This window comes from Vanessa atalanta, chromosome 14 (assembly GCF_905147765.1).
Source record: "Vanessa atalanta chromosome 14, ilVanAtal1.2, whole genome shotgun sequence".
Lineage (NCBI taxonomy): Eukaryota > Metazoa > Arthropoda > Insecta > Lepidoptera > Nymphalidae > Vanessa > Vanessa atalanta.
This window is the reverse complement of record NC_061884.1, coordinates 7,096,257-7,108,715: the sequence shown is the minus strand read 5'-3', so window position 1 is coordinate 7,108,715 and position 12,459 is coordinate 7,096,257. Positions and strand designations below refer to the sequence as shown.

The window sequence follows — 12,459 nt, the reverse complement described above, 5'->3', positions numbered from 1 at the left end:
AGAGAAACTACAATTCCTAACAGACAATTGGCTCCACTACCAGAAAATTTAGAAGATTGTAATGAAGAACATGAAATCCAAAATTCTGAAAATATTCAAGATGAAAATCCCATTCCTTACCAAGAATCTGATGAATACAATCAACCTCCTGAACTCCCTTCCACGAGTTCGTCATTCAAAGAACGTCGTTCGACACGGCAGCGAAGAATGCCGAACTATTTAAACGATTACGTTGTGTCTTGAGGGAGGGGGTGAATGACATATAATATTTAAAAGTAAATGAATGTCATTTATTATCTTTTCAAATGTGTCTAATTTTATTCGTAATAAAACCATAATTCAATGGTGTTTCTTATTTATTTATATCAATTATACTGCTTAACTCGAAATGATCCTGATTAGAATTTCCTATAGTTGGGTTAGGTTAGGTTAACTATAAATATATTCTAGACTTAAGTCTTACCTGAATAGTCCTAAATTTTACCGAACTATAAATATATTCTAGACTTGAGTCTAGAATATATTTATAGTTCGGTAAAATTTTATAACTTTTAAATTTAATCTCCTTTTTTTTTAATTAAGCTAATGACTTTCTCAACATATTTCAATGATTCGCAATTCGCATTCGTCTAAATCAAAATATGAAAAAAATATTGTATCAATTTTGATGATAACAATAATGACACAACATTTTGTTTTTTTTTATTATCATATTCCGATAACCGATTTGATATTGACCTATATAGTAAGAAATAAATTTAATTATCTTTATAATATTTATATGTTACTCAATGTTTTAATACTGAGTAACATATAATAATTATTAATAGTATTTTAATAAATAACTAATTATATTGCATATATTTATAATATTGTTCTGATACATAGCTACAGTTTGTTACTTACGTATTATTTCTACTCATACAACCAAACAATCCCTTCTCTATTCTCTATCATACATGACATTTGACATTTGGCAGAATATTTTGCGCCCACTAGCGCAAACGCAAATACACAAAAGAAAAAAAGACAAAATGAGCTAATTTTTATGTACTAGTTTCAGTTTTTTATGAAATAATCATTAATCAATATATTACATTTTTAAAGAAGATATTATATTAATAATGGATGCTTTTAATTTATTTCGATTACTATGTTAGACAACTAATGTAACATTTCTATAGTTTTATGTATTCAAAGCCGGTATTTACAAGTTTTACTGATTAGTTTCTCACGAGTTTCTTTCTGTAACTAGTTTGTAAAATGGATTTTAGTTCTTTAAACCCGATCACATCCAATGCGCTTAATCTTGCTGCAAGAAATAATGATGTAAAAGCGGTCGAAAGATTACTTAAAAAAATTAACCCGAACTGCATCGACAATCGAGGCTGGACGTGTCTTCATGAAGCTGCAGCAAATGACAGTTATCAAAGTCTACAGTTAATTTTAAAACACAAGCATATTAGACCTTTAGTAGAAACTCACGAAGGCCATACCGCGCTTTATCTAGCATGTCGGTACAAGAGTTCCATCCAGACGATAAAAGCCATGCTGGAAAGTGTGCCTGACATTGCTAATTACGGAAGCACTGAAGATGTTACGCCTCTGCATATTTCAAGTGCCCAAGGTAGGGTGGAAGTGATACAGCTGTTATTAGATTATGGAGCTATAATTGATGTTCAAGATTTTGATGGAGATACTCCTTTGCACGATGCTGCACTTGGCCAACAATATGATGCTGTGGCTGCATTGTTACATGCAGGAGCTGATCCAGAAATAAAAAATGAGGCTAATTATGTGCCATTTCATCTAGCTTGCTACAAAGGATGTTTTGAAACTGTAAAAAATTTATATCCATTTATTAATGATGTTAATGAAGTCACAATGAATGGTGATAGCCCCCTCATTTTAGCGACACAAGGTTGTAATGATGAAATTGTTAAATTTCTGTTACAAAGAGGTGCAGATCCCCATATAAAAAATAAATATGGTGACCTAGCATTAACAATGGCTTTGAATATGGGACATAGTTCAAGTTTTAAAATATTACTCACGGTCACAGATCTAAAGAAAATTGATCAAAATATAATATTATATGCTTGCAAGCCCCATTACTTCAAATTAGAAATACTCGAAAGTCTTTTGACACATGATATAGGACCAGATTTTTTTGATTTTTTTGAACAGTTTCATGTCACACTAGAACAAATTGGTGAATTTCAGCCTTCATATCTTACAAATGCACCCATAAATTCATACTTGAACATTTGCGAATATATTTATCAGCAGTCTCAGGATAAGTTTCAACAGTTCTTTTATTTGTTTCTAATGCGTGGGCTTATGGTTGATGCTTTGGATATCAATGAGTGTCCACCTCTTGTATACATACATTATTGTATGCACACTGCATGCTTTAGAGATGTAAGTTAAATTCATTAACTTTTCTAAATACTCTTTAACAAATAAAATATAAAAAACCTATAAACTTAATTAATAAATTTCAGGTATTTCAAATACTTAGGGAACATGGCTGCAATGTCGATTACTGTAGCTCCATGTCCAACATTAGTACAAAGAGATTTATACCGGATGCTTTTCTTGCATCTCTCACAAGTGACCCTGCTACATTGGTTGTTATGTTGCCGTATAGCTTGCACTGTGATCCTGAATATTTGTTACAGTTTGCCTGTAAATATGGATTGTTAGGCAGAATACCACAACACGTAAGTTGGTTATTGAATAACTATTAATACATATATATATTAACCCATAACAAGTGTTTACTCAGTGGTTGAAATTCAAACATAATCATTTAAGGAAATCTAAAAATTTGAGAAAAACATGTATGAATGTGCATAATTTAAATATTTTTTTAATTGTTAACACATAAGTTCAACAATAGCTACCAAATTTAGAAATAGCTAGTCAGTTGCCATTTTAGAAAAAATAATGGAACTCTTGAAAAAGTTGACTATGAGTACTTGAGACAAAATTGTTAATTTTATACATATTTGAAAGGTTCAGAAAACTTGTAATAAAAATGTCAACTTTGAAAATAAGTATTAAGAAATTTAGAGCAAATGATAATTTTAAGATAATAATTTTGTTTTTTTCTTTTATATATTGCTTAATTTTTTATTTTACATGTTTTTGTAACTTTTAGGTACAAGATCAATTAATAGCAATGATTGATGAAAATTTGGAGGGTATCAATGCAGAAGCACTCTCATACTCAACTTTACCATTAAAGCATTTGTGTCGGCAAAAAATTAGATCACTTATAAGAAACACAAATGGTAATTTATTTAGTACAAATCAATTTCTTAATACTCTTCACAGAATAGAAATACCTCGATGTTTAAAAGAATATATACGTTTCCTTTAAGATATTTTGTTAATTAATATTTGTTTAAGTTTGTTAATTGTTTCTAAGGCTTTCTAAATACTTCTGATATAGAAGGGTGATATAAGGGTGATTCTTGTGCTTGTGATATTAGAAGGTATGTTATGGAATCGGAAATTGTAAACTTAAATGTAAATATTAAAATAAAACTATGTTTATTCCAAATTAAATATTATATATTTCACATAATATATTATATCATATTTCACTTAAATATTAAGTATGGATTTTAATTTACATAATATATAATACAGTCTCAAAAATTTTGTACATTTACTATCATTAATAATGATTTTTTCCATACATTTATAATGCTTTGTTGATTATGTATAAGATTAATTGTTTATTTATTTGAAGTTTGCACCATTTGCCATAAAATCTTCAATTTCTTCGACACTGAAAAAAATTATATACAGTATTTTATTATTCGAAAAACTAATCTTCTTTAAACAAGTACAAATTGCATTTTACACAAAGATTAAAACAAATATATTAATAACTCAAACCTGATATAAAACCACAGTGTTTTAATTATTAATATATATATAGTCACTAGTATTTTATATTGTGCTTTCCAATAACTTAGAGCGATACAAGCTACCAATGAGTGTTCAAATAAGAACTACATTAGTATATGCCATTTTATTGTGAATTCTAGGTGTGTCATTGTTATGGCTAAACTAATAAAATGAAGCCTAGTCATAATATTTGTTATAATTTTTTTTTTTACTTTATTATACCTAAAATTGAAACCTATGAGTTGATTTATTTGTTTACAATCATACATACTTATCTCTAGTTTCTGAAACACTGATCAAAGTCAGGTTTACTAATCTTAAATAACAACTTTTTGTCACCTATGGTATCATCAGCTGGCATCAATCAACGACAATTCAAATTAAAGGCTACTTTACTCTAATAGCACTGCTATATTATGCGCTACAACCTGTTTTTATTCAATATATCTTATTTATATTTGTAAAAAATATATTTGAATTTTTTTTGTCTTTACCTGTCATTACAATCTGCTATATTTGGTTAATGTGACTTGCATTAGTGTCAGAAATATGATGTAAATAATATATCTACAATGTAACTTACGTTCTTGGTACGAAAGTTAAATTTTCAACTCCGTTTTCTGTAATGAGTACATCATCCTCGATGCGAACTCCTCCAAACCCTCTGAATTGATTAACTCTATCCCAATTGAAGAATTGCGATTGCTGCGGGTTCTTCTGAGCTCCGTCCAGAAGCTACAATGAGGTACAATAAAGGTTTTTACTCAATTTAAATTATTTTAGTTTTTTAAATATAGGACCTCCTCAGGCACGGTGGAGTGACGATTTGAAGGCTGGCAGGAGCTGGATGCGAGTTATCGAAGAAAGACCACAGTGGCGTAACTTTGGAGAGGCCTATGTTCAGTAGTGGACGAATGCGGGCTGATGATGATGATGATTGGGATGATAATTAGGATATTATTTTTATCGGTAGTAGGACTTATTACCTTAATTGAGCCTCCATTTCAACCAGTAGTTCCCAAACTTATTTTTCTCATGGACCACCTATTGGCATGTGTCCGTAACCACAGTATGAGAGGAAAAACAAACAAAAAAAAAGGTATCTTTGGCATCAAGTATTTATAGTGGTGATCAAGTTCATGTCTGAACAAGCATTAAGCATTGTCGGGCGGATAGCGCTTTGCAAGTCTGTACACGAAATTGTACGTAATATCGAATACGTAAGTTTGGACAAGTAACAGTTAGGTACTTAAAACAATGTAGGTAGGCCGTTATAAAAAACATTTTTTCTATTTACTATCAAAAGCATATAAATTTTCGTGGACCCCCATTAACATCTTATGGACCCCATTTTTTATTCACGCCTACGTATACCCCCAGCTAGTCTCCCAGGGACCCCAGGGGGTCTACCTAGACCACTTTGGGAATCACTGGTTTAAACGGTAGTACACCACCACCAGGTATTGTAGGTGGTAGCCATCCATTATAGTTATTTTACCACCAAATAGTGTTGCCACAAGTAGTATTTTTTCACCAAGTAGTATTGTGTTGCCGTGTGGTAATTAAGGGCTCAAAGGTCATATTATGTTATGACGTGTCAACAACAGAATCCAAGTAATATGACTCATAAAATCATATATTTTATTACTAACAGTTTTGAGGATTCGTTTTATTTCTTACAATTTTTGGATGACAAAGTTTATTCAAGTTACCATAATGTGGCCATTTCCATGTCTGTTTTACTTAAATAAAAATATAATTACTCTCGCTATGAAGTAGCAGCCAGGCTCTATGGTAAGGACCATGCCTGCCTGCAAAGCGCGAGCTGTCCGCAGTCTAGCGAGCGGGCCTCGCTCTCTGGGCGGGCAGTGCGGCAGGTATCCCCCCACGTCGTGCACGTCCAGGCCCAGCAGGTGACCGAGACCGTGTGGCTGGAGGATACCGTTAACGCCGTGCTAAAAAAAAAAAAAATTAAATCCTTAAGATATTTAGCAATGTTTACTAAATGGAGGATTTGTAGTATTATAAAATTGGTGCGATCTAAGTTGACTAAAATTTAAACAAAGTTAAGATGCGAAGAGGTTGTCCTTTTACAATTCATAATTAAATGTATAGTTTGGCATAGTTAACAACATTTATTTTTAAGTTTACAAATCGTTTCTTTCTCTTCTTCAATCATCTTTCCATCTCTTACCTCAATCATCTTCTCCACATCTCCTTTCAGTAAGTTGCCTTCTTTCAAATGCTCCAACATTGCACGATTAGCTGTCAAATGCATATCAGTCCAAAGCACTCCCGGCTTCGCTTCCCTGTGATTATGATTATCAAATGAATTATATTCGGTAATTGTTACTTTTTGTATACCAAAAGTTTTTCAGTTGTCAGAAAATCCTTGAGATATATGGCACTGTATTCGTTTGTATGTACTAGGGCATGGTATTCGTTTCTATAATAAGATTCAGGTTATTTTTAACTTAACCTGTTAAAAGATATCAATCTCATGCCAAAAAAAAAAACTTAATACAAGATTATATTATATACATATATGATAAAAAAGCATGCACTTAGTTTTGTTGATTTTTATGCAAACTATATAATATAAATTTAATTGTACTTTATTGACATACTCTGTAACTAAAATGGTGGAAAAGAATAAGTAACTGCTGAGTTTCATGCCAGTTTGACATTTCACACATAAATATATATTCGTTTGAGTGTTGTTGAATAAATAGAATAATACAATATCTAACCTGACGACTGCGTCTCGGGCTTTAAGTACAGCTTCGTAGATCAACTTCTGGTCGTCAGTGAACTTGCCGTTGGCGGGGAAGGAGCACGTGATGTCCGCGGCGTAGCCTGCGTAGTTGCCGCCCATGTCGAACAAACTAAAATTTAAAAATGTATATTAATCTGGTGGGAATCGCTTCTGCACTAAAATCGCCATCCGGCATCGACCCTACATAGACATAGAACATACTATCTATTAAAAGACATTAGTATACCATCATATCACTGACAATAATGACTACTGCCTTGAGCCGGTCAGACACTAGCGGCGGCATTAGTGATGTGCTGCGGCCTCACCACATGTCGCCGTCGTGCACCATCTTGGCGTTGGGCGCGGCGGCGTGTCCGTAGTGCAGCGTGGCGCCGTTGTGTCCGGAGCCGCAGATGCAGGTGTACGACACGTGCCGGCAGCCGCCCACGCGGTAGCAGTGGTCCAGGAACACGGACTCGCACTGGTACTCGATGAGGCCGGGCCGCGTGAACAGCATCACCTGCCGGCGGAATGAACATGGTGTGGGTACAGCGCCCGCGTCAGCTGTCCGGGCCTCTGGGTGAGATGTACTTAACACCCCTTACCGTCGCGGGTATCACTCGTCTGCCCTCTTAATTTAATATAAATATTACATTTGTACCTGTTTATGTGCATCTGACGATATTTTGCAGACATATCTCATTACTTCAATCTCCTCCGGAGTCTTTATCACTCGTCTGTAACAATTATTTATTGCCTTTTATATTTATTTCTAAATGATAATTAATTATATGCAGATCATATAGAGAGGATAATTATAAAATAAAATATAAAATAATATTTTATTGTTATTATAGTATCATTACACATTAAAAGTTTCTGCTACGGCCCGGGGGGTAGTAACGTGGTATTATATTACATAGCCCATTCGAATCACAGGAGGAGTAAAGATAAATTGACATTGAATTGTCATAATATCTTTGGTTTCAACCAATCATGAATAATCTATGGTCTATTTCAAATACATAAGGAGACGTACAAATACATAACATAAAGCAAACAAACGAATTTGTCATTGAATTGACATTATATAATTGGTCGAGATTGTGTAATATTCTGAACTATGCATTCGTCTTAAATATCGGAAAGCTTATCTACTCGTTCGATTGGAGTATATAATTTGTTTCAATGATTGGGCTTCCAAAATAAAAACAATCAAACCTAATCTTCATAGTTTGTCCATACAAACATAATATTCAACTAATATTGAATTGATAACGATATTTTTAAATAAATTTAAAAAATTTGTACGACAATACCTACGGACTACATTGACGTAATGCCTAATGTATTAAAAAATATTTTCAATATTTGTGTAAACATGTTTATCAATCTATTTCTTGAATAAATTCGAATTTACGACAAGTTAATCTTGATACATTAATCAAGTATTTTTACGATTACATTCTGATAACATCTTGAATGACGTAATCAATCGATATGGATCGGACATGAGCAATGGATTGGAAACAATAACTAAATCAACAATAATGACATTTATGTGTATTTAACTGATTGTACTATAAATATGTAAAAAAATTGAAGTCATAAATATTATTATATTTAGAATTTGCTCAACATCAGTATTTTACTACAATCATTAGTGAAAATTTCGGGACAACATACGAATTTGTAATTTTTTTTTTTTTCTAATCATATTTTTGTATTACGATAACAATGAAGTTTTTAATCAAAATTAGATCATCATCAAAATATATCAATGGAATATTGAGGCCGAGTTTGATTCCAATTTACACAGTATAATCAGATTTTTGAATAATTTATTTTCTTATCTATAAATCGAACTTGTTGATTTTGCAACAATATTTGCTAGAAAGTATTATTTACAACTTTAAGCAAACATAAATTCATAAACATGTTATGATCGTCATAGCAATGTAAGCTTTTGTAGTGTAGCGCTTCTTCATAAATGTCATCATCAGATTTAGATCTAGTAAACGATAAATAGATAAATATAAACGACAAATATAAATTAGTTACTAATCATTCATGTTATTGCTTCGCATATAAACATTGGGAAATTAAGTTGCCATATTTAAGAAACAGTAAACGATTTCAGCTATAATATTATCATATGTTAAATAATTTATGACCTTTATAAGATTATGTTTCATTCCAGAAAAATATTTTAAAGGGAAAATACATTAGTGCATGGCAAGAATGCGAGTATAAAGGTTACTTTGCCCAAACAATATTATAACAAATAACATGAAATAAATTATAATGTTGACATTATACTATTTTATGTCTAAGTGTGTTATCTTTTTCAGGCTTGATAAATTAAAAAAAAACACACTTACAGTTCAGCAATAATCGGAAATAGAATTTCATTGTCTACGTTGAATCTGAAAAAAAAAAAAAATTAAATGAAGTAAATCTTTGCCTCAATTTAATGAAGTATTAAATTTAGAGTTAAAAAAAAAATAAAGAAGTGTTATGAAATGGAATAAGTATGTAAATAAACTTACTCATCAATACCCTCAAATACTGCTTCTTTAGCTGTTAAGCCACTGTCCGAATTGGGCCCACTCTAAAATGATAAATAAGTTGATCGATAACAATATTTCAATAGTAAAGGGTGAAAATATAAACAAACAAAAAGGGTGAACTTCTGAGTATCGAAATTCGAATTTCGTCGATTGTATAAGAACCTCCTTAGAGTATTTTTGGCAGGACGCAATTTGAAAAAAAATAATAATCTCGAAATGTTCTCTTATTGTCATGCCAATACATTTTATATGAAATTTTTTAAATTTAAATGTAGAATGTATTGTATTTTTATATTCATCACATACATGACAATATCAATAAAGTTTGCTAACAATCATAGGTATTTCAAATTTAATAAAAACTAAATCATAAATGACATTATGTATGAAATGATAATCTTAATAAAGATTATTCATATTATTATATTGTATTCAATATCATAACTCTCCAAAAAGAAGGAGCACTCCAAAAGGAAGGAGTTACCTCTGTATTACCTCTGTATTTTTAAGATTATTTTTATTTCGATATAAAATTTGTCCCTTTTAAAAACATATAATTTAAACTTAGGTATACTTACAAGAGTGAGTAAGACATCAGGTTTTAGGGATTTCAGTACATCTGTAAGCTGAAAATAAAATTACAATATTATTTTAATAACGGTACACACAATTGAGACAAATTTTAATTTGTTAAACCTATTTGGAAACTAATATGACATTTAAATAAAAATAACTGCGCCAATATTGATGTATCTAAAAGTTTATGATTAAAACTTTATTTTGCTGTAACTATGATTATATTGTAGAATCACTAGAATCAGCAACACTCTTTGTATAATTGTTGTTTATTATAACAATAATGATCATATAAAGTTACACATCCTGTAGTGGAAATAAGGGAACTTCTATCTGAGTCTCCAAAGGACATGGAGTTAAGAATTATTAAGGATAAAATTAATAATAGGAATTCAAAACATCTTTAGATACATTGCTAGATTATTAAAACAGTAACTGGTCTCATTTTAAAAATATAAAATCTTCAAACTTCTGTTTAATGTTAATTAAAAGTATATATATACTATCTTACATAACAGGTAGCAAGATTGTTTCAATCAAGATTACAATATATAATCCGATGATAAATTCCATTTTATCATTATACATGAATAATCCCTTCAAGAATTTTCATAATTATTGAACCAAGAATAATTTTCATATAACTACAAGTTTATTCAAAAAAGGAACATTTCCAGCACCAGACAGGTTATTAGTAAACTATTTCAAAGTAAAGACATATCTTTTACTAGCTGGCAACAGGCATGGGATGATCCCATAATAAGTAAATAAGCAATTTATGGTCATTTTATGAATTAAATTTCTATACATAATTTTTATCTAAGGAGTAAAAAATTAAAGATTTAACACTCTTACTAAGTCTCAACAACAGAAATCAATATAACCAGGCGGGAGATTGTTGTGTGTTGTATTCACAAGTAAAGATCACTTTATTTCCCTACTTTTATAATCTAATGGGAGGACAAATAACAATTTCTTGTCATATTGAGCTGACTCAGGACCTGAGTCCTGTTCTGCAGCCATGTGAGCTAGTCTCTAGACTAATGATGCAAAACATAGATTATTCAATAAGGACAAGTAAATTGTGATAATGTTTTTAATAAAGTGTAATTAGCTACTACTATTGTACTTAATTTTATGACATTATTATTTTTTTTGTATGTATAGTGATCTGGAACCTAGCTTAGCTCCTAAAATAAATCATTATTGTGTTAAAATTTATAATATGCAAGAATTGAATGTACCTCATCTACATAATGAACTTCTTCAACTCCATATATTTTCTTAAACTCTGATGGTGTGAGTAGTTTACCCATCCAAACTTCATATTCTTCTGGTAGCCTTGGCACAAACAAATGTGCCTTTCCGGTTTTGACATCTAAGGCAAAGAAGCAGCCAGGCTCACGAACACCACACACCCAAGTAAAATATGCTTCCTTGAATTATAAAATATAAATTATATTCAAACTAATCAAAACTTAACTTAACTACTGGTTGTTTTTAAAGAATATGAACAAATGTTTTCTATTGTATTGTGACAGCAAAATCAAATCAATAATGGAAAGACATTAAAAACAATATAGTAATAAAACAAGCATCCAACTCAGAACTTGCAACAGAATGTTGCGAAGTTTGCATACAAAATGTACCCTATAATTTATATATTTATATTTATAAAAGAAGCTACTCAGCCCAAGTACACTTATGATTAATACAATTAAAACACTAGATGGAAGCGATATATAATTTCAAAGTTTTTTTTTAAGGGTTTTATTATGTGAACTGTCTCACCTGTCTGAAAACATACTCAATATCAGTGTCATAATGGCTGATGCTGTCACCTCCTTGTAACACAACAACTTGTCCACTCTGAAGTTTTTCTGCAAGCCTTTGTCTGTTTTTAGCAAACAACGACAATGGTACTTCTAATGTACCGGGACCCATCGACCATGAATCTATCATCGTTGCTATTCACGTAATACAGTATTGAAAAATGTATTTTACCTCCGCTTATCTGCAATATAGATAAATTGCTGTCGATTTTCTTTATCTTTCGCCTGTGTAAAGTACATAATTACAAATACTACGTAAATATTATCAAATATGTATTAGTTATTATATACGATGCAAATATCATTATTTTTACCCGTAAGAGTTCGATATCTTAACGTCGAATTTATGAAAAGTTTGATAAAGTATTTACAAACAAAAAGAAAACAATTCAACGATATCGAAAATTGCGTATTGTTATGGGTAGACACTAAACACAGCACTCAGCAGTCGTATTAAAAGTTTTGCTTATGATAGTTTGACAAGTGAAAACTGACGACTTAGTAGCTGACATTTGACATTTGAATATGAATATATTAATAATTATAATTTTATTATCTTTCGTGCAAATGTCAATTTATTGTATTGATTATAACAATTTCTAAATGTCATATCTGAACTTCAGCACCAATTTAGTAGAAGTAACAATAAATAAATCAGATGCAAATAAATAAATCTTATTATGCTTACCTTTCACAGTAACTTTTTACCGTTGCTACAAGCCACTTTGTTTTTATTTTACTACATCTACTCAACAACAGATGGCAGTAGCAAGTATTTTCCTGGTTATGTCAGTATTTATTT

The 12,459-nt window shown here is 30.9% G+C and overlaps 2 protein-coding genes across 3 annotated transcripts; one reads left to right on the top strand and one right to left on the bottom strand.

Annotated features, from left to right (window-relative positions):
* Window positions 1–1,001: 1,001 nt before the first annotated feature.
* Window positions 1,002–3,639, top strand: LOC125068682 (ankyrin-1-like). The gene is made up of 3 exons (XM_047677957.1): window positions 1,002–2,421; window positions 2,505–2,723; window positions 3,164–3,639. Exons 1-3 carry the CDS (start codon window positions 1,264–1,266, stop codon window positions 3,383–3,385), a joined length of 1,599 nt encoding a protein of 532 aa, XP_047533913.1. The 5' UTR covers window positions 1,002–1,263; the 3' UTR covers window positions 3,386–3,639.
* LOC125068683 (xaa-Pro dipeptidase) lies at window positions 3,632–12,137 on the bottom strand. 2 transcript variants are annotated; one of them, XM_047677959.1, is made up of 13 exons: window positions 11,972–12,120; window positions 11,617–11,882; window positions 11,070–11,261; window positions 9,828–9,875; window positions 9,229–9,290; window positions 9,061–9,105; window positions 7,341–7,416; window positions 7,006–7,199; window positions 6,672–6,806; window positions 6,116–6,230; window positions 5,685–5,876; window positions 4,505–4,656; window positions 3,632–3,799 (listed from the first exon to the last, which is right to left on the bottom strand). In XM_047677959.1, exons 2-13 carry the CDS (start codon window positions 11,785–11,787, stop codon window positions 3,751–3,753), a joined length of 1,431 nt encoding a protein of 476 aa, XP_047533915.1. In that variant the 5' UTR covers window positions 11,788–11,882; window positions 11,972–12,120; the 3' UTR covers window positions 3,632–3,750. The 2 variants fall into 2 exon arrangements, with proteins under 2 accessions (XP_047533915.1, XP_047533914.1); XM_047677958.1 differs by having other exon boundaries at window positions 3,633–3,799; window positions 11,617–11,839; window positions 11,972–12,137.
* Between the last annotated feature and the right edge of the window lie 322 nt (window positions 12,138–12,459).